Here is a 21,267-nt window from a genome sequence, read left to right as displayed (position 1 = left end):
ACAGGATTTCTCAGCTTCTCTGTGTTTACTCATCCTTTGAGCCCAGGGTATCTTCAGTTGGGGGTCAGCATGTCCTAGCTATACTAGATCAACATAAAAATTTAATGGAATTTTTACAAAACCACCCAGATAGCAAAGCTTTTAACAGAGTGTGCTAAATTTAATTTGGCCTGATGCAAGTGAAAAAAAAAAAAAACACTTCAAGTCTGTTTGTTTAGATAGGCAGTTCTTGTGTGGTTCCCAGACCAGTAGCATCGGCATTACCTGAAACTTGTTAGAGATGCAAATTATCCAGTCCCACCACAGACCTACCAAATCAGAAACTGGAAGAGAGGAAGAGACCCAGCAATCTGACTTAATAAGCCCTAGTTCCAGGTGTTTCTGATACATGCTCCACTCTGAACCACTGGCTTAAGTGCTATCAGCAGTAGCAGTAAAAAAGCTCTCACTCTCAAAGGTATGCAATCTTCAATGAACTTTACAATTTACCTAAAAGCTTATCATCGTCCTCATGATTACGTTTAATACACAATTACACAATCAGTGTCTAAGTTGTTCTTGACAGAACGTGTAAAAAGGTATGACTTCTCTTTGTAAAGCGAAGGAAATGGACTTGTTTTTAAGTTTTCTGAAATACCATACTGAACTCCCTACACCCCCACAAAAGAAAAAGAATAAGGAAAAAAAATCATTACTAGCAGGTGGCTTTCTCTGAGGCAGCAGATAGATTTTACTGGGTGATATAAACATGTCTGCAAATTTAAGCAGGCATGTGTCTTGGGTGAACAGTTACCATCAAATCCTGTTTGAACGAACTATTAAAACTCTTGAGAGTAAATGGATGGAAGAAATATATTGTATTTTATTTAACAGAATAGAATATAAACTAATCAAAATGCCTTCTAATATAAGAATGGTGAAATAAATTTGCTTAATTCAGGCCTTGGAACCAAAAAATGCTATTTATTAGTAATTAACATCATTAACATCAATATAGATTAATACTATTATTAATAAAAGAAAAAAACCTATGAATAGCACAGCCTCTGATTTTGAGTACAGAGAAAAATCTGGAAGAACCGGCAACCTATCAACAGTGGTTATCCGAAGCCACAGATTGGGGGCGAGGAGGGAACCGGCACACGCGTTCAGTTTATATTTCTAGGCAGTTATTTTCCAAAAATGCTTTTCTCTAAAGGGGCTACTACGCTTGTAATTTAAGGAGCTAATCTCAACTCTGCTTTAAAACTACACTTTTTCTCATAGTCTGGAATATGCTTTTAAATTTAGCTTAAATACTACAATAAGGATAAACTGCTACATGCAAATATTTGCATGAGAACGAAGAACACACCGCCTTAATCAGCTTTCGGTTAGCGGTTCCGCGCCAGCCGAACGGAAGCAAAACCGCCCTTGACGTCAGAAGAGGCGGCCTCTCCCAGTTACCATGGTGAAGTGTATGCTGCCATCTTTACTGTGGTCACCTCGCACGCAGCTGTTAGTGGTGGGGGTGGGGTGCCATGGAAAGTCGACACAATAAGAGATAGAATAGGAATCACGCGTCTCAGTAACAAGGAGTTGCCGGAAGCATGAAGGGCCTGGGGCTGACAAGCGTTAGCTAAATTAGTTAACGGGACATAGGATGCAGTTTCCGCGGATAAGCGGAACGATTCAAGCGGATCAGTAAGGTTTCTGCCCGGATTTTGAGAGCCCGTTTCCGCTAACCGCCGGAAGTGTGGATTCGAGGACGCTTCTTGGAAGAATCCGCTATCCGCTGTTTGCACAGACGGAATTATGTCGAGTTTGACTGTGAGAGACCCGGCGATGGATCGATCACTGCGTTCCGTGTTCGTGGGGAACATTCCATATGAGGCAACGGAGGAGCAGTTAAAGGACATTTTCTCGGAGGTTGGTTCTGTTGTCAGTTTCCGGCTGGTGTACGATAGAGAGACGGGAAAACCCAAGGGTTATGGCTTCTGCGAGTACCAAGACCAGGAGACCGCGCTTAGTGCCATGCGGAACCTCAATGGGCGGGAGTTCAGCGGGCGAGCGCTTCGGGTGGATAATGCTGCTAGTGAAAAGAACAAGGAGGAGTTAAAGAGCCTAGGGCCTGCAGCGCCCATCATTGACTCACCCTATGGGGACCCCATCGATCCGGAAGATGCCCCTGAATCAATTACTAGAGCAGTCGCCAGTCTTCCTCCGGAGCAGATGTTTGAGCTAATGAAGCAGATGAAGCTCTGCGTCCAAAACAGTCACCAGGAAGCTCGAAACATGTTGCTTCAAAACCCGCAGCTGGCTTATGCGCTGTTGCAGGCACAAGTAGTGATGAGAATCATGGATCCAGAGATTGCTTTGAAAATTCTGCATCGTAAGATACATGTCACGCCGCTGATCCCTGGCAAATCTCAATCTGTCTCTGGCCCAGGCCCCTGCCCAGGACCAAATGTTCTCCTGAACCAGCAGAACCCTCCAGCCCCTCAGCCTCAGCATTTGGCTAGAAGACCTGTGAAAGACATTCCTCCTCTGATGCAGACTCCTATCCAGGGTGGAATTCCAGCCCCGGGGGCCATCCCAACTGCTGTTCCTGGACCTGGAACTGGTTCCTTAACTCCTGGAGGAGCAATGCAACCCCAGGTTGGAATGCCAGGGGTTGGCCCAGTGCCTTTAGAGCGGGGACACGTACCGATGTCAGATCCCAGAGCTCCTATACCTCGTGGGCCCATGACTACTGCTGGCCTGCCTCCTAGAGGACTGTTAGGAGATGCTCCAAATGACCCACGTGGAGGGACTTTGCTGACAGTTACTGGAGAAGTAGAGCCCAGAGGTTACTTGGGCCCACCCCATCAGGGTCCTCCCATGCACCATGTCTCTGGGCATGACACCCGTGGACCTTCCTCACATGAGATGAGGGGAGGGCCATTAGCAGATCCCAGAATGCTAATTGGAGAGCCCAGGGGACCCATGATAGATCAAAGGGGTCTACCCCTGGATGGTAGAGGTAGTAGAGATTCTCGAGGGATGGAGACTCGAGCCATGGAAACCGAGGTCTTAGAGACACGAGTAATGGAGAGAAGAGGAATGGAGACCTGCCCAATGGAAGTTAGAGGCATGGATGCAAGAGGAATGGAGATAAGGGGCCCTGGCCCCAGTTCAAGAGGCCCTATGACCAGTGGAATCCAGGGTCCTGGTCCCATTAATATGGGGGCAGGTGGCCCTCAGGGTCCCAGACAGGTTCCAGGCATTTCAGGAGTGGGAAATCCTGGAGCTGGCATGCAGGGAGCAGGCATGCAGGGGGCAGGCATACAAGGGGCAGGTATTCAAGCAGGGGGCATGCAGGGGGCAGGCATACAAGGAGGAGGCATGCAGGGGGCAGGCATACAAGGAGGAGGCATGCAGGGGGCAGGCATACAAGGAGGAGGCATGCAGGGGGCAGGCATACAAGGAGGAGGCATGCAGGGAGCAGGCAAGCAAGGTGGAGGGCAGCCTAGCAGTTTTAGTCCAGGGCAGAGCCAAGTAACTCCCCAGGATCAAGAAAAAGCAGCTTTGATCATGCAGGTTCTTCAACTGACTGCAGATCAGATTGCCATGCTGCCTCCTGAGCAAAGGCAGAGTATCCTGATTTTAAAGGAACAAATCCAGAAATCCACCGGAGCTTCTTGAAGGATTTTAGAAAATACATGGGAGTAATCTCAAAGTTAATTCTGTTGCATGGAGAATGGGTGCAAAAAGCTGATTTCTGCATCCTCACACTTGAATGATTAGAGTTTAACTCCTCCTAGAGCCTAATTTCATTTATTCTTGTTGTCTTTTTCTTTCTGTTTTCCTTTTCATTTTTAATTGGTGTTAGGGGGAGGAGGGAGTGGGCCTGTTCACTTTAAGTCACCAGAAATATACAAAAGTAACTCTGAACATGATTATAGTTTAACAAATAAGATTACAAAGAATACGCAGCAATATGAAAGGTCTCTGCAGTATGTTAACTACATTTTTAAATATTGAGTAGAACTATGTGAAAACTGCACATAGAGACTAAGGTAACCTGTGTTAAAATGGTAATGTGCTAAGACAGTTTAAGATTTTAAGTTGTAAAATAAAGACTTTTACCTCAGAATTATAAAGATAAGTGTTTTGGTAAGCCATTTAAAATACAAAATCCTATTTTGGGGTTAATGGGATGCCATATTAGGTTAAGCATTGTTTTAGTGTTTTTGAATTATTTTGAAATGTTAGAGCTAACAGGATAAGTTTAAACTTGTGGTATTGGAATTGCTTTTTTCTAAAGCTATGCTACCTGAAAAATCAAGGAATGCACCTGGTTTTATGTTGCTTCATTTATCCCACCCTTCAGAGACACTATTCTGGTCTAGCTTTGATTAGATTCAGTCTCTCAGTACCTTCCCTTTTCTTAACAGTCTTTAAGATCTAAGTCAAATCTGGATAATTTTCACATGGAAATTTGTATCAGAGCAAGTATTAGTTAACAGAAGCCTAAACTTCCACGTAGCCAGATGATCTTACTCTGGAGAAGAAAAATATCTGGTTACGTAGTTAAAAATATTTAATACAAGGAAAGAGCTAAGACTTAGAAATTGAGTTATTTTTCCCTTTAAGGTTTTTACATCCTAAATGGTAATTAACTCTTTTTACAAAGTTCTTTGCTGCGCTGTTGTTGCTTGCTATTTTACTATTGTTTTTTGTACATACTGTTAACTTTCCCATGTTTTCTATGTGTTTCTCCCATGCTGGAGTGGTAACTCGCCTTCATATATATGATTGTTCTGGTTAATACTAATTCATAGTTGGTTTCATTATCTTGAAATTACAGTTTTATCACAAAGTTTTAGCTGAAGAGTTCTAATGATGAAAACTATTGTGTTATGTTCTTTATTGTAGTAAAATTGGCATTATTTAATGCAAACTAAATAAAAAGAAAGCATAATGAAGGCTGACTTTAGTCACTGATGTTTATTTTTAACTAATCTTTTCAAAAGTAACATCTTTCTTGAGAAATAAAGGGAACTGATAACTTTTTTTTTTTTAATGAAAAGTGCCAAAACTAACTAATGAAATGCAGGAACCAATGGAAATCTCTTTCTTAGATCCATTATCTACATTTCCACAATTGAAATAACTATAAATCCATCTGAGTGGTATCAGGATTAACGTCTTGGTGATACTCAGATATTAGGCTTCCTTCTGATCATATTCCCCACAGAGAACTCCTCTCTATTCCAGGAACCCCCTTACAAGTATCTTCATTACAGACAGCAGTTGTTACATTGCCATACAGTGTGTTTACTTTCCTTACTTCCTATGGCCATTCCCACTTCTAATAGACCATTAACTCTTTGAAGACAAAGAATGATTTATTCATCTCTCGATTCCCAATAGCTAGCTTAAAGTTACAGATAAAAAGGAAGGACAAACCATTATCAGAGCCTTAGAGGAAAAAAAACAAAACAAAAAAAACAAAACAAAACATTAAGAACATCGGCTTCCCCAAAAACATTTAGATGCAATACAGAACAAATGAACTGACAACTGTTTGCATTAGAAAATAATAATAAATAGGTAATTGAAGAAATTGCCTTCACTCTGGTAAACCTAATAAAATAGGTTCTCTCTCACATCCAATTCACTTTGCAAATGTCCCAGTATTGATGTTAGAGAGTACAGAGTCTTTATTTAATTTGACAGTAAAGAATAATTCAAGTAATACATGTCTAGCTAATACTCATTGGTTACAACCTCTGGTGGCTTACATTTTCCCAAATTAAAAATTCATTTGTAGTAACAATAGCTTAAGATAGTGGGGCTTTCTCCTCTTGGGCAATACATGTTTTTGGGGGGAATATGAAATGGTCAGCTTTAATCAGTGCCTGCCTACTAGCTTTCCCCTCTTAGTTGAATATTAACTGATAATATCAATGTATTTTAAACTCTGCTGATTTCCCAGGACTTCTGATATGGAGTATTTGAGATGTAAACCAATGTGAATCCCAGGCAAAGGCAGACTAATCTAAAGTGAGATCATGTTTGACTTTCCAGCTGCACTTTTCAGAATTCTTCTGGTAGAAAATGTATTAAAAATAATTAACATAGTCACAGCTTACAAAGCTTTTTGCTTTTCCATACTGTGATGGGACATGAAGCACACAGATATAATTTTCTATGGTGTGTCAGGCATTTCTTTTAGATCTGATGAGGTCTAAGAATAATTATGTGCAACAACCTACTGTGGCAGAGAAGCTGAATTATCAGTTACTTTTCACAGTGTTCTCACAAAAGAATATGTCAGCCTCTCACTCCTTTCTACAGTCAGTTAATCTCCAGACAGGCTTTTCTGGTTGGAGCTTGCTTTTCTCATCAGTTTCTTGTCAAGAGGGCTCTACAGTCAGGGCTAATTCATTTTAAGGAAATGAAATACTAATATTAATAACAAGTTAATGTCACTATTAATAAAAGCTATTAATATTGCTGATATTGTAGCATTGGTAGTTACATAATATATTAAGTAATATGCCATTTATGCCAATATTTTTTAAATACTATTAATATTGATATATAGTACTGGCATATATTCATGTGCATTTCATAAATATATATATTTCAGATCTTAACCAAATTTTTCAATACTTCATTTGCTCTTAACACACTGAAAAAATCTTACTCCTATGGTTGGCAGTTCAGCTTTACAAGTTTTCATATTACAAATTACCTTTCTCATGAGATATTAACTAGCATGTTTTTTTCTTGATACTTCTCTATCACGGTATATAACACTAGAGGACATGTATTGTGTACAAAGTGACATTTGGGGTAGCATTGTCAAAAATAAACCTGGGAGAGGCGGGGCAAGATGGCAGACTGGTGAGCTGTAAGTTTTAGTTACTCCTCCAGGAAAGTAGGTAAAAAGCCAGGAACTGCGTGGACTGGACACCACAGAGCAATCTGACTTTGGGCATACTTCATACAACACTCATGAAAACGTGGAACTGCTGAGATCAGCGAAATCTGTAAGTTTTTGCGGCCAGGGGACCCGCGCCCCTCCCTGCCAGTCTCAGTCCCGTGGGAGGAGGGGCTGTCAGCTCCGGGAAGGAGAAAGGAGAAGTGCAGTGGCTGCTCTTATCAGAAACTCATTCTACTGATTCAAACTCCAACCATAGATAGACTGAGACCAGACACCAGAGACTCTGAGAGCAGCCAGCCCAGCAGAGAGGAGACAGGCATAGAAAAAAAACAACACGAAAAACTCCAAAATAAAAGCGGAAGATTTTTGGAGTTCTGGTGAACATAGAAGGGGGAAGGGCAGAGCTCAAGCCTGAGCTCAGGCCCTGAGGCGCATATGCAAATCCCGAAGAAAAGCTGATCTCTCTGCCCTGTGGACCTTTCCTTAATGACCCTGGTTGCTTCGTCTATTAGCATTTCAATAACCCATTAGATCTCTGAGGAGGGCCGTTTTTTTTTTTTTTTTTTTTTTTTTTTTTAAATCCTTTTTTCTTTTTCTAAAACAATTACTCTAAGAAGCTCAATACAGAAAGCTTCAAAGAATTGAAATTTGGGCACGTCAAGTCAAGAGCAGAACTAAGAGAGCTCTGAGACAAAAGGCAATAATCCAGTGGCTGAGAAAATTCACTAAACAACACAACTTCCCAAGAAAAGGGGGGTGTCCGCTCACAGCCACCATCCTGGTGGACAGGAAACACTCCTGCCCATCGCCAGCCCCATAGCCCAGAGCTGCCCCAGACAACCCAGTGTGACGGAAGTGCTTCAAATAACAGGCACACACCACAAAACTGGGCGTGGACATTAGCCTTCCCTGCAACCTCAGCTGAATGTCCCAGAACTGGGAAGGTGGAGCAGTGTGAATTAACAAAGCCCCATTCAGCCATCATTTGAGCAGACTGGGAGCCTCCCTACACAGCCCAGCAGCCCAGAACTGCCCTGGGGGGACGGCACTCACCTGTGACATAGCACAGTCATCCCTCAACAGAGGACCCGGGGTGCACAGCCTGGAAGAGGGGCCCACTTGCAAGTCTCGGGAGCCATACGCCAATACCAAAGACTTGTGGGTCAGTGGCAGAGACAAACTGTGGCAGGACTGAACTGAAGGATTAGACTATTGCAGCACCTTTAAAACTCTAGGATCATCAGGGAGATTTGATTGTTAGGGCCACCCCCCCTCCCCGACTGCCCAGAAACACGCCCCACATACAGGGCAGGCAACACCAACTACACACGCAAGCTTGGTACACCAATTGGGCCCCACAAGACTCACTTCCCCACTCACCAAAAAGGCTAAGCAGGGGAGAACTGGCTTGTGGAGAACAGGTGGCTCGTGGACGCCACCTGCTGGTTAGTTAGAGAAAGTGTACTCCACGAAGCTGTAGATCTGATAAATTAGAGATAAGGACTTCAGTAGGTCTACAAACCCTAAAAGAACCCTATCAAGTTCAGCAAATGCCACGAGGCCAAAAACAACAGAAAATTATAAAGCATATGAAAAAACCAGACGATATGGATAACCCAAGCCCAAGCACCCAAATCAAAAGACCAGAAGACACACAGCACCTAGAGCAGCTACTCAAAGAACTAAAGATGAACAATGAGACCATAGTACGGGATATGAAGGAAATCAAGAAGACCCTAGAAGAGCATAAAGAAGACATTGCAAGACTAAATAAAAAAATGGATGATCTTATGGAAATTAAAGAAACTGTTGACCAAATTAAAAAGATTCTGGACACTCATAGTACAAGACTAGAGGAAGTTGAACAACGAATCAGTGACCTGGAAGATGACAGAATGGAAAATGAAAGCATAAAAGAAAGAATGGGGAAAAAAATTGAAAAACTCGAAATGGACCTCAGGGATATGATAGATAATATGAAACGTCCAAATATAAGACTCATTGGTGTCCCAGAAGGGGAAGAAAAGGGTAAAGGTCTAGGAAGAGTATTCAAAGAAATTGTTGGGGAAAACTTCCCAAATCTTCTAAACAACATAAATACACAAATCATAAATGCTCAGCGAACTCCAAATAGAATAAATCCAAAAAAACCCACTCCGAGACATATACTGATCACACTGTCAAACATAGAAGAGAAGGAGCAAGTTCTGAAAGCAGCAAGAGAAAAGCAATCCACCACATACAAAGGAAACAGCATAAGACTAAGTAGTGACTACTCAGCAGCCACCATGGAGGCAAGAAGGCAGTGGCACGATATATTTAAAATTCTGAGTGAGAGGAATTTCCAGCCAAGAATACTTTATCCAGCAAAGCTCTCCTTCAAATTTGAGGGAGAGCTTAAATTTTTCACAGACAAAGAAATGCTGAGAGAATTTGCTAACAAGAGACCTGCCCTACTGGAGATACTAAAGGGAGCCCTACAGACAGAGAAACAAAGACAGGACAGAGAGACTTGGAGAAAGGTTCAGTACTAAAGAGATTCGGTATGGGTACAATAAAGGATATTAATAGAGAGAGGGAAAAATATGGCAAACATAAACCAAAGGATAAGATGGCCGATTCAAGAAATGCCTTCACGGTTTTAACGTTGAATGTAAATGGATTAAACTCCCCAATTAAAAGATATAGATTCGCAGAATGGATCAAAAAAAATGAACCATCAATATGTTGCATACAAGAGACTCATCTTAGACACAGGGACACAAAGAAACTGAAAGTGAAAGGATGGAAAAAAATATTTCATGCAAGCTACAGCCAAAAGAAAGCAGGTGTAGCAATATTAATCTCAGATAAAATAGACTTCAAATGCAGGGATGTTTTGAGAGACAAAGAAGGCCACTACATACTAATAAAAGGGGCAATTCAGCAAGAAGAAATAACAATCGTAAATGTCTATGCACCCAATCAAGGTGCCACAAAATACATGAGAGAAACACTGGCAAAACTAAAGGAAGCAATTGATGTTTCCACAATAATTGTGGGAGACTTCAACACACCACTCTCTCCTATAGATAGATCAACCAGACAGAAGACCAATAAGGAAATTGAAAACCTAAACAATCTGATAAATGAATTAGATTTAACAGACATCTACAGGACATTACATCCCAAATCACCAGGATACACATACTTTTCTAGTGCTCACGGAACTTTCTCCAGAATAGATCATATGCTGGGACATAAAACAAGCCTCAATAAATTTAAAAAGATTGAAATTATTCAAAGCACATTCTCTGACCACAATGGAATACAATTAGAAGTCAATAACCATCAGAGACTTAGAAAATTCACAAATACCTGGAGGTTAAACAACACACTCCTAAACAATCAGTGGGTTAAAGAAGAAATAGCAAGAGAAATTGCTAAATATATAGAGACGAATGAAAATGAGAACACAACATACCAAAACCTATGGGATGCAGCAAAAGCAGTGCTAAGGGGGAAATTTATAGCACTAAACGCATATATTAAAAAGGAAGAAAGAGCCAAAATCAAAGAACTAATGGATCAACTGAAGAAGCTAGAAAATGAACAGCAAACCAATCCTAAACCAAGTAGACGAAAAGAAATAACAAGGATTAAAGCAGAAATAAATGACATAGAGAACAAAAAAACAATAGAAAGGATAAATATCACCAAAAGTTGGTTCTTTGAGAAGATCAACAAGATTGACAAGCCCCTAGCTAGACTGACAAAATCAAAAAGAGAGAAGACCCATATAAACAAAATAATGAATGAAAAAGGTGACATAACTGCAGATCCTGAAGAAATTAAAAAAATTATAAGAGGATATTATGAACAACTGTATGGCAACAAACTGGATAATGTAGAAGAAATGGACAATTTCCTGGAAACATATGAACAACCTAGACTGACCAGAGAAGAAATAGAAGACCTCAACCAACCCATCACAAGCAAAGAGATCCAATCAGTCATCAAAAATCTTCCCACAAATAAATGCCCAGGGCCAGATGGCTTCATAGGGGAATTCTATCAAACTTTCCAGAAAGAACTGACACCAATCTTACTCAAACTCTTTCAAAACATTGAAAAAAATGGAACACTACCTAATTCATTTTATGAAGCTAACATCAATCTAATACCAAAACCAGGCAAAGATGCTACAAAAAAGGAAAACTACCGGCCAATCTCCCTAATGAATATAGATGCAAAAATCCTCAACAAAATACTTGCAAATCGAATCCAAAGACACATTAAAAAAATCATACACCATGACCAAGTGGGGTTCATTCCAGGCATGCAAGGATGGTTCAACATAAGAAAAACAATCAATGTATTACAACACATTAAAAACTCGAAAGGGAAAAATCAATTGATCATCTCAATAGATGCTGAAAAAGCATTTGACAAAATCCAACATCCGTTTTTGATAAAAACACTTCAAAAGGTAGGAATTGAAGGAAACTTCCTCAACATGATAAAGAGCATATATGAAAAACCCACAGCCAGCATAGTACTCAATGGTGAGAGACTGAAAGCCTTCCCTCTAAGATCAGGAACAAGACAAGGATGCCCGCTATCACCACTGTTATTCAACATTGTGCTGGAAGTGCTAGCCAGGGCAATCCGGCAAGACAAAGAAATAAAAGGCATCCAAATTGGAAAAGAAGAAGTAAAACTGTCATTGTTTGCAGATGATATGATCTTATATCTAGAAAACCCTGAGAAATCGACGATACACCTACTAGAGCTAATAAACAAATTTAGCAAAGTAGCGGGATACAAGATTAATGCACATAAGTCAGTAATGTTTCTATATGCTAGAAATGAACAAACTGAAGAGACACTCAAGAAAAAGATACCATTTTCAATAGCAACTAAAAAAATCAAGTACCTAGGAATCAACTTAACCAAAGATGTAAAAGACCTATACAAAGAAAACTACATAACTCTACTAAAAGAAATAGAAGGGGACCTTAAAAGATGGAAAAATATTCCATGTTCATGGATAGGAAGGCTAAATGTCATTAAGATGTCAATTCTACCCAAAACTCATCTACAGATTCAATGCAATCCCAATCAAAATTCCAACAACCTACTTTGCAGACTTGGAAAAGCTAGTTATCAAATTTATTTGGAAAGGGAAGATGCCTCGAATTGCTAAAGACACTTTAAAAAAGAAAAACGAAGTGGGAGGACTTACACTCCCTGACTTTGAAGCTTATTATAAAGCCACAGTTGCCAAAACAGCATGGTACTGGCACAAAGACAGACATATAGATCAATGGAATCGAATTGAGAATTCAGAGATAGACCCTCAGATCTATGGCCGACTGATCTTTGATAAGGCCCCCCAAAGTCACCGAACTGAGCCATAATGGTCTTTTCAACAAATGGGGCTGGGAGAGTTGGATATCCATATCCAAAAGAATGAAAGAGGACCCCTACCTCACCCCCTACACAAAAATTAACTCAAAATGGACCAAAGATCTCAATATAAAAGAAAGTACCATTAAACTCCTAGAAGATAATGTAGGAAAACATCTTCAAGACCTTGTATTAGGAGGCCACTTCCTAGACTTTACACCCAAAGCACAAGCAACAAAAGAGAAAATAGATAAATGGGAACTCCTCAAGCTTAGAAGTTTCTGCACCTCAAAGGAATTTCTCAAAAAGGTAAAGAGGCAGCCAACTCAATGGGAAAAAATTTTTGGAAACCATGTATCTGACAAAAGACTGATATCTTGCATATACAAAGAAATCCTACAACTCAATGACAATAGTACAGACAGCCCAATTATAAAATGGGCAAAAGATATGAAAAGACAGTTCTCTGAAGAGGAAATACAAATGGCCAAGAAACACATGAAAAAATGTTCAGCTTCACTAGCTATTAGAGAGATGCAAATTAAGACCACAATGAGATACCATCTAACACCGGTTAGAATGGCTGCCATTAAACAAACAGGAAACTACAAATGCTGGAGGGGATGTGGAGAAATTGGAACTCTTATTCATTGTTGGTGGGACTGTATAATGGTTCAGCCACTCTGGAAGTCAGTCTGGCAGTTTCTTAGAAAACTAGAGATAGAGCTACCATTCGATCCAGCGATTGCACTTCTCGGGATATACCCGGAAGATCGGAAAGCAGTGACACGAACAGATATCTGCACGCCAATGTTCATAGCAGCATTATTCACAATTGCCAAGAGATGGAAACAACCCAAATGTCCATCAACAGATGAGTGGATAAATAAAATGTGGTATATACACACGATGGAATACTACGCGGCAGTAAGAAGGAATGATCTGGTGAAACATATGACAACAAGGATGAACCTTGAAGACATAATGCTGAGCGAAATAAGCCAGGCACAAAAAGAGAAATATTATATGCTACCACTAATGTGAACTTTGAAAAATGTAAAACAAATGGTTTATAATGTAGAATGTAGGGGAACTAGCAGTAGAGAGCAATTAAGGAAGGGGGAACAATAATCCAAGAAGAACAGATAAGCTGTTTGACGTTCTGGGGATGCCCAGAGGTGACTATGGTCTGTTACGACTGAAGCCCGAAATGGCACGAGCATCCAGACGCGGTGTCCCCTATGCTTCCAGCTAAGAGTTCTAGAAAATCAGCTTGCAGCTAATAGCCTCTTATACTCATCCCAGTGAGGATGATGTCAGCATTGGTCCCCCTACCTTATTTTAGTGGCCTAAATGTTGCCTGGCTTTCCGCCAAGTCTATCCTTTTAGCCAAAGAATGAACATTCCAAGGAGTTGGAAGTGAAATCTATGATGTGAAACACTTAGCCTCTTGTGTACTGTGTCATAAACAGATGAATAAACTGAATTTTTACTTTAGAAAAAAAAAAAAAAAAAAAAAAAAAAAAAAAAAAAAAAAAAGAAAATGAACAGCAAACCAATCCCAAACCAAGTAGAAGAAAAGAAATAACAAGGATTAAAGCAGAAATAAATGACATAGAGAACAAAAAAACAATAGAGAGGATAAATATCACCAAAAGTTGGTTCTTTGAGAAGATCAACAAGATTGACAAGCCCCTAGCTAGACTGACAAAAACAAAAAGAGAGAAGACCCATATAAACAAAATAATGAATGAAAAAGATGACATAACTGCAGATCCTGAAGAAATTAAAAAAATTATAAGAGGATATTATGAACAACTGTATGGCAACAAACTGGATAACATAGAAGAAATGGACAATTTCCTGGAAACATATGAACAACGTAGACTGACCAGAGAAGAAATAGAAGACCTCAACCAACCCATCACAAGCAAAGAGATCCAATCAGTCATCAAAAATCTTCCCACAAATATATGCCCAGGGCCAGATGGCTTCACAGTGGAATTCTACCAAACTTTCCAGAAAGAACTGACACCCATCTTACTCAAACTCTTTCAAAACATTGAAAAAAATGGAACACTACCTAACTCATTTTATGAAGCTAACATCAATCTAATACCAAAACCAGGCAAAGATGCTACAAAAAAGGAAAACTACCGGCCAATCTCCCTAATGAATATAGATGCAAAAATCCTCAACAAAATACTTGCAAATCGAATCCAAAGACACATTAAAAAAATCATACACCATGACCAAGTGGGGTTCATTCCAGGCATGCAAGGATGGTTCAACATAAGAAAAACAATCAATGTATTACAACACATTAAAAACTCAAAAGGGAAAAATCAATTGATCATCTCAATAGATGCTGAAAAAGCATTTGACAAAATCCAACATCCCTTTTTGATAAAAACACTTCAAAAGGTAGGAATTGAAGGAAACTTCCTCAACATGATAAAGAGCATATATGAAAAACCCACAGCCAGCATAGTACTCAATGGTGAGAGACTGAAAGCCTTCCCTCTAAGATCAGGAACAAGACAAGGATGCCCGCTGTCACCACTGTTATTCAACATTGTGCTGGAAGTGCTAGCCAGGGCAATCCGGCAAGACAAAGAAATAAAAGGCATCCAAATTGGAAAAGAAGAAGTAAAACTGTCATTGTTTGCAGATGATATGATCTTATATCTAGAAAACCCTGAGAAATCAACGATACACCTACTAGAGCTAATAAACAAATTTAGCAAAGTAGCGGGATACAAGATTAATGCACATAAGTCAGTAATGTTTCTATATGCTAGAAATGAACAAACGGAAGTGACACTCAAGAAAAAGATACCATTTTCAATAGCAACTAAAAAAATCAAGTACCTAGGAATAAACTTAACCAAAGATGTAAAAGACCTATACAAAGAAAACTACATAATTCTACTAAAAGAAATAGAAGGGGACCTTAAAAGATGGAAAAATATTCCATGTTCATGGATAGGAAGGCTAAATGTCATTAAGATGTCAATTCTACCCAAACTCATCTACAGATTCAATGCAATCCCAATCAAAATCCCAACAACCTACTTCGCAGACTTGGAAAAGCTAGTTATCAAATTTATTTGGAAAGGGAAGATGCCTCGAATTGCTAAAGACACTCTAAAAAAGAAAAACGAAGTGGGAGGACTTACACTCCCTGACTTTGAAGCTTATTATAAAGCCACAGTTGCCAAAACAGCATGGTACTGGCACAAAGATAGACATATAGATCAATGGAATCGAATTGAGAATTCAGAGATAGACCCTCAGATCTATGGCCGACTGATCTTTGATAAGGCCCCCAAAGCCACCGAACTGAGCCATAATGGTCTTTTCAACAAATGGGGCTGGGAGAGTTGGATATCCATATCCAAAAGAATGAAAGAGGACCCCTACCTCACCCCCTACACAAAAATTAACTCAAAATGGACCAAAGATCTCAATATAAAAGAAAGTACCATAAAACTCCTAGAAGATAATGTAGGAAAACATCTTCAAGACCTTGTATTAGGAGGCCACTTCCTAGACTTTACACCCAAAGCACAAGCAACAAAAGAGAAAATAGATAAATGGGAACTCCTCAAGCTTAGAAGTTTCTGCACCTCAAAGGAATTTCTCAAAAAGGTAAAGAGGCAGCCAACTCAATGGGAAAAAATTTTTGGAAACCATGTATCTGACAAAAGACTGATATCTTGCATATACAAAGAAATCCTACAACTCAATGACAATAGTACAGACGGCCCAATTATAAAATGGGCAAAAGATATGAAAAGACAGTTCTCTGAAGAGGAAATACAAATGGCCAAGAAACACATGAAAAAATGTTCAGCTTCACTAGCTATTAGAGAGATGCAAATTAAGACCACAATGAGATACCATCTAACACCGGTTAGAATGGCTGCCATTAAACAAACAGGAAACTACAAATGCTGGAGGGGATGTGGAGAAATTGGAACACTTATTCATTGTTGGTGGGACTGTATAATGGTTCAGCCACTCTGGAAGTCAGTCTGGCAGTTCCTTAAAAAACTAGATATAGAGCTACCATTCGATCCAGCGATTGCACTTCTCGGTATATACCCGGAAGATCGGAAAGCAGTGACACGAACAGATATCTGCACGCCAATGTTCATAGCAGCATTATTCACAATTGCCAAGAGATGGAAACAACCCAAATGTCCTTCAACAGATGAGTGGATAAATAAAATGTGGTATATACACACGATGGAATACTACGCGGCAGTAAGAAGGAACGATCTGGTGAAACATATGACAACATGGATGAACCTTGAAGACATAATGCTGAGCGAAATAAGCCAGGCACAAAAAGAGAAATATTATATGCTACCACTAATGTGAACTGTGAAAAATGTAAAACAAATGGTTTATAATGTAGAATGTAGGGGAACTAGCAGTAGAGAGCAATTAAGGAAGGGGGAACAATAATCCAAGAAGAACAGATAAGCTATTTAACGTTCTGGGGATGCCCAGAAATGACTATGGTCTGTTAATTTCTGATGGATGTAGTAGGAATAAGTTCACTGAAATGTTGCTATATTATGTAACTTTCTTGGGGTAAAGTAGGAACATGTTGGAAGTTAAGCAGTTATCTTAGGTTAGTTGTCTTTTTCTTACTCCCTTGTTATGGTCTCTTTGAAATGTTCTTTTATTGTATGTTTGTTTTCTTTTTAACTTTTTTTTTCATACAGTTGATTTAAAAAAGAAGGGAAAGTTAAAAAAAGAAAAAAAGAAAAAAAGAAAAAAAGACAAACAAAGAAAAAAAAAAAAAAAGATGTAGTGCCCCCTTGAGGAGCCTGTGGAGAATGCAGGGGTATTCGCCTACCCCACCTCCATGGTTGTTAACAAGACCACAGACATAGGGGACTGGTGGTTTGATGGGTTGAGCCCTCTACCATAAGTTTTACCCTTGGGAAGACGGTTGCTGCAAAGGAGAGGCTAGGCCTCCCTATATTTGTGCCTAAGAGTTTCCTCCTGAATGCCTCTTTGTTGCTCAGATGTGGCCCTCTCTCTCTGGCTAAGCCAACTTGAAAGGTGAAATCACTGCCCTCCCCCCTACGTGGGACCAGACACCCAGGGGAGTGAATCTCCCTGGCAACGTGGAATATGACTCCCGGAGAGGAATGTAGACCCGGCATCGTGGGATGGAGAACATCTTCTTGACCAAAAGGGGGATGTGAAAGGAAATGAAATAAGCTTCAGTGGCAGAGAGATTCCAAAACGAGCCGAGAGATCACTCTGGTGGGCACTCTTACGCACACTTTAGACAACCCTTTTTAGGTTCTAAAGAATTGGGGTAGCTGGTGGTGGATACCTGAAACTATTAAACTACAACCCAGAACCCATGAATCTCGAAGACAGTTGCATAAAAATGTAGCTTATGAGGGGTGACAATGGGATTGGGAATGCCATAAGGACCAAACTCCACTTTGTCTAGTTTATGGATGGATGTGTAGAAAAGTAGGGGAAGGAAACAAACAGAGAAAGGTACCCAGTGTTCTTTTTTACTTCAATTGCTCTTTTTCACTCTAATTATTATTCTTGTTATTTTTGTGTGTGGGCTAATGAAGGTGTCAGGGATTGATTTAGGTGATGAATGTACAACTATGTAATGGTACTGTAAACAATCGAAAGTACAATTTGTTTTGTATGACTGCGTGGTATGTGAATATATCTCAATAAAATGATGATAAAAAAAAAAAGAAAAAAAAAAAAATAAACCTGGTACTTACTTAAATTTTGTACACAAAAATATCAAAATATTTACCTGGAGAAAGGAACAAGATGTTACGGTTAATGACAACTCTTCATAACCAGGAGTTGATCAGGTCCCAAAGATAGGTAACTAATTACCAAGAAATTAGAGTAAAATACATAGAGCATTATCAACTATAACTGACGTACAATTCAGAATGTATGAAAACTGCAGACATCTGAACTGAATCTCGTGTGTCACAGAAGTTGATTTTAAAAAAAAGTATTTGTTTCTTGCAAAGATAGAATGGATAATCTCTTTGACATTAAGAAAGGAAACCAATAGTTTCCCTGAAGTATTTTTGTTTCATTTACTCAATTCCCCAACTTAATCTGCATCACCTGAGAACCTGTTAGACATGCAGACTCTCAGGTTCCACCCCAGACCTGCTAAATCAGAATCTGCATTTTAACAAGATCCCCAAATGGTTTGCATGTAAATAAAACTTGGAACTACTTTAAAAAAATAAAAAAAAAACTGCTTTAAATAAAACTTTGAACTAATCCTAAGAGGAATTAAATCTACAAAATGAAAAAAAAAAAAAAAAAGCACCTTAAAAACAAGTATTAGGATGAAGATTTTAAATTGTCAAAAATCCCTAACTGGACTGCAGAAAATAAAGGCAACCACCCCTTTATAAGAAGCCATGTTAAATGACCAAAGCAAAATCCTGCTCCTTCACAATTTAGAGAACACTGGGATTAATGAGAAACCTAACATAAAATACCATAGCTGAAACCAGCTTTTTAAGAAAATCACTTGAGTTTGCAATTAGTTTGTGGATGCGACTCCTTTGGTTCTGAGGGGTGGAGAGGAAGGGGTCTTAAATAGTTAGAAACAATACATTTATAGTTATTACACATATTACCATCAGAAACAGGACATGTCAAAAATTGTTCCAACCAAGCTGTCACTGACAGTGATTCTCTAGAATGAATGCCTTCTTCATGAAAATTCGTAAATCCTGAATTGTTCTTCAATCCCACAAGTCTCATCATCTTCCTGGTAAGATACACTACCCAGCAGGAATGCCGACTTCACATTACAGCACTAAACTTTTCTAAAGGTCTCTTTTTGTGACCACGGAATATTTCCTAACACATTCTCATATAACGTATCATCTAGACAAGAAGTCTGGAAACCATAAAATCAACATGCTTATGCTTTGGTGAGAATACATGTGCAACAGAATTCAGCTCCTAAATAGTTTTAAAACCTCATCTAAATAATCTGGAGCACAAAACAAACAAAAAAACAAAACAAAACAAAAAGACTGCTAAAACAAGAACTGTTAAAGATATCTGGCATTTGTTAAGCTTATTTTTAGTAGATATATTGGAAACGGTATCAAAACTTTATGCAGCAATTTGTCTTTAAACTTTATCTTTGAAACTGATCATAACTAAGGGTACAAATTAACCAAATCAACATTGGTAAATTAAGCAAATTAGGTTTTTTTCTTGTTTTCCCTAAAAGAAAAGTTTACATTGGAATTAAGTGATTGGACTCAAAACATTTCTAGCAAACGATTTAAATCAAGGGGCTTTCAAGTGATACCAAAGCATCTTTTTGAGGCTGTGAAGATGACCTTGGAACACAGGAATCTCATTTTCACATTTGTTCAGCCTACTTACATTCCACTCCTAATTTGGGGCTTTGTTTGCCTAGAGGGGAAACAAAATTTGCTTAATTATAATGTTTGTGAATTGGAAGTGAAATGATTTATACAATCTTGGGTAGGTGGGGGTTTGTTATCACTGTTTTCAGATAAACATGTTTTAGTGATTTTTCCACCCAAGTTAGTGCCCTTTGCTGGAGCATGCAAATCAGTTGAGCCTCCAGCAGTAATAACCTTGGTCTAAAATGGCAAAACACTGCCCCTCTTGAGAAATTAGAGCTCAATTATCTTGGGTAGAGGAGAAAAGCAGCTTCTCTGCATCTTCTGTCCATTTTCCCATTCACCCAGGATTATTCACAAGGAGGGAGATGACTGATGACCTGACTTCGGACACAGCCGATGCATGACTGTGAAACTGATCTCCTTTCAGGGCCAACACTGACAAATTCATACAAATAACAGGCTAGAAAGTGGTCTTTCAGTTCACATTCACTGTTTAGGTGAAAAGAAGGAATGGGAAGGGGCATAACTTTTTTTCACTAGGCCCCCAAAATCCATAGACCTGCTTCTAATCCATGATCATGGCTGCCCACGCCAAGCAGATGCCCTCTCCAGCTCCTTTCCAGGCACCCAGTGTGTCTTCTGGGTCTCACCCACCAAACATCTAAAGATTTTTTCTTTTAATAAGGAAAGAAAGAAAAATTCATTTATATTGTGATAGACCATGATATATAATTATTTAAAATATTTTTATTCCAAAAGCATTTTTTTTGGCATCAAATAAAATATTTTTGTATTTTTATTTGAAGAAGGAGCCTATAATAGAATTTCAGACATCAGTCACAGGGTTGGGCATAAAAGACTTGTTTTTCAGGGAGAGAGAGAGTAGCAAGTTTCTTTCCATTATTCTAAAACTAACCCAGATGCCAGTTGTAAGTTCTGTGCCCTCTTCTGAAGGAATGGTTCATGAACAGCATCTATCAAGAACCTACTAAACACTAGGTGCTTTACACACATTATCTCTCACTCAAATCTAGAGGAAATTTGAAGACAATAGTATGCTCAGAGGAGTTAACTAGCTTTCCCTGAGTCACACAGCTTATAAGAGGTAGAGGCAGGATTGAAGTCAAGTTTGTCTGACTCCCAAGTCCTTACTATCCCCATTTCATCATTCTGCTTTAAAAAGGAGATAGAAGGTCAAGTGTCCATATGGGGGATGGAAACTGAACATCAGGCATTGTTTCACCAAGTGAGGAAGGTCATCACAGCACTAAAAGAGGCGATTTTTGTGTTTTGGCAGAAAACTAAATTCAGAATTGAAACTATTTGCCACTTGGGTATATAGATGGTTAGGTATGGAATGGCAGCAAATTATAAGAAATCTATAAAGCTAAGTATTTTTTTTCTCCATAGTTCTAATCAATAAACAATTCTGTAACCCATTTTTCCTGTGATCTAATTTTTAACATCTTTATTGAAATATAATCCACATACCATAAAATTTACTCCATTTAAAGTATACAAAAAACAATGCCTTTTAGTAAATTC

General features: G+C 39.1%; 2 protein-coding genes across 3 annotated transcripts in view; one reads left to right on the top strand and one right to left on the bottom strand.

The window, feature by feature from the left end:
- The window catches only part of PRKG1 (protein kinase cGMP-dependent 1), a 1,297,582-nt gene that overhangs the window by 555,555 nt on the left and 720,760 nt on the right, over positions 1 to 21,267 (bottom strand). The gene's annotated exons all lie outside the window — the stretch shown is intronic.
- CSTF2T (cleavage stimulation factor subunit 2 tau variant) lies at positions 1,619 to 4,949 on the top strand. The gene has a single exon (XM_037803757.1). The coding sequence runs from the start codon at positions 1,795 to 1,797 to the stop codon at positions 3,661 to 3,663; it is 1,869 nt and encodes a 622-aa protein (XP_037659685.1). The 5' UTR covers positions 1,619 to 1,794; the 3' UTR covers positions 3,664 to 4,949.

This window comes from Choloepus didactylus, chromosome 15, assembly GCF_015220235.1.
Source record: "Choloepus didactylus isolate mChoDid1 chromosome 15, mChoDid1.pri, whole genome shotgun sequence".
Lineage (NCBI taxonomy): Eukaryota > Metazoa > Chordata > Mammalia > Pilosa > Megalonychidae > Choloepus > Choloepus didactylus.
Note: the sequence above shows the minus strand (reverse complement) of the source record. Positions and strands in the feature narration are given on the sequence as shown.

What these genes read in the sequence shown, in the direction of transcription:
- CSTF2T (XM_037803757.1), top strand. Translation starts at nt 1,795, where the DNA reads ATGTCGAGTTTGACTGTGAGAGACCCGGCGATGGATCGATCACTGCGT.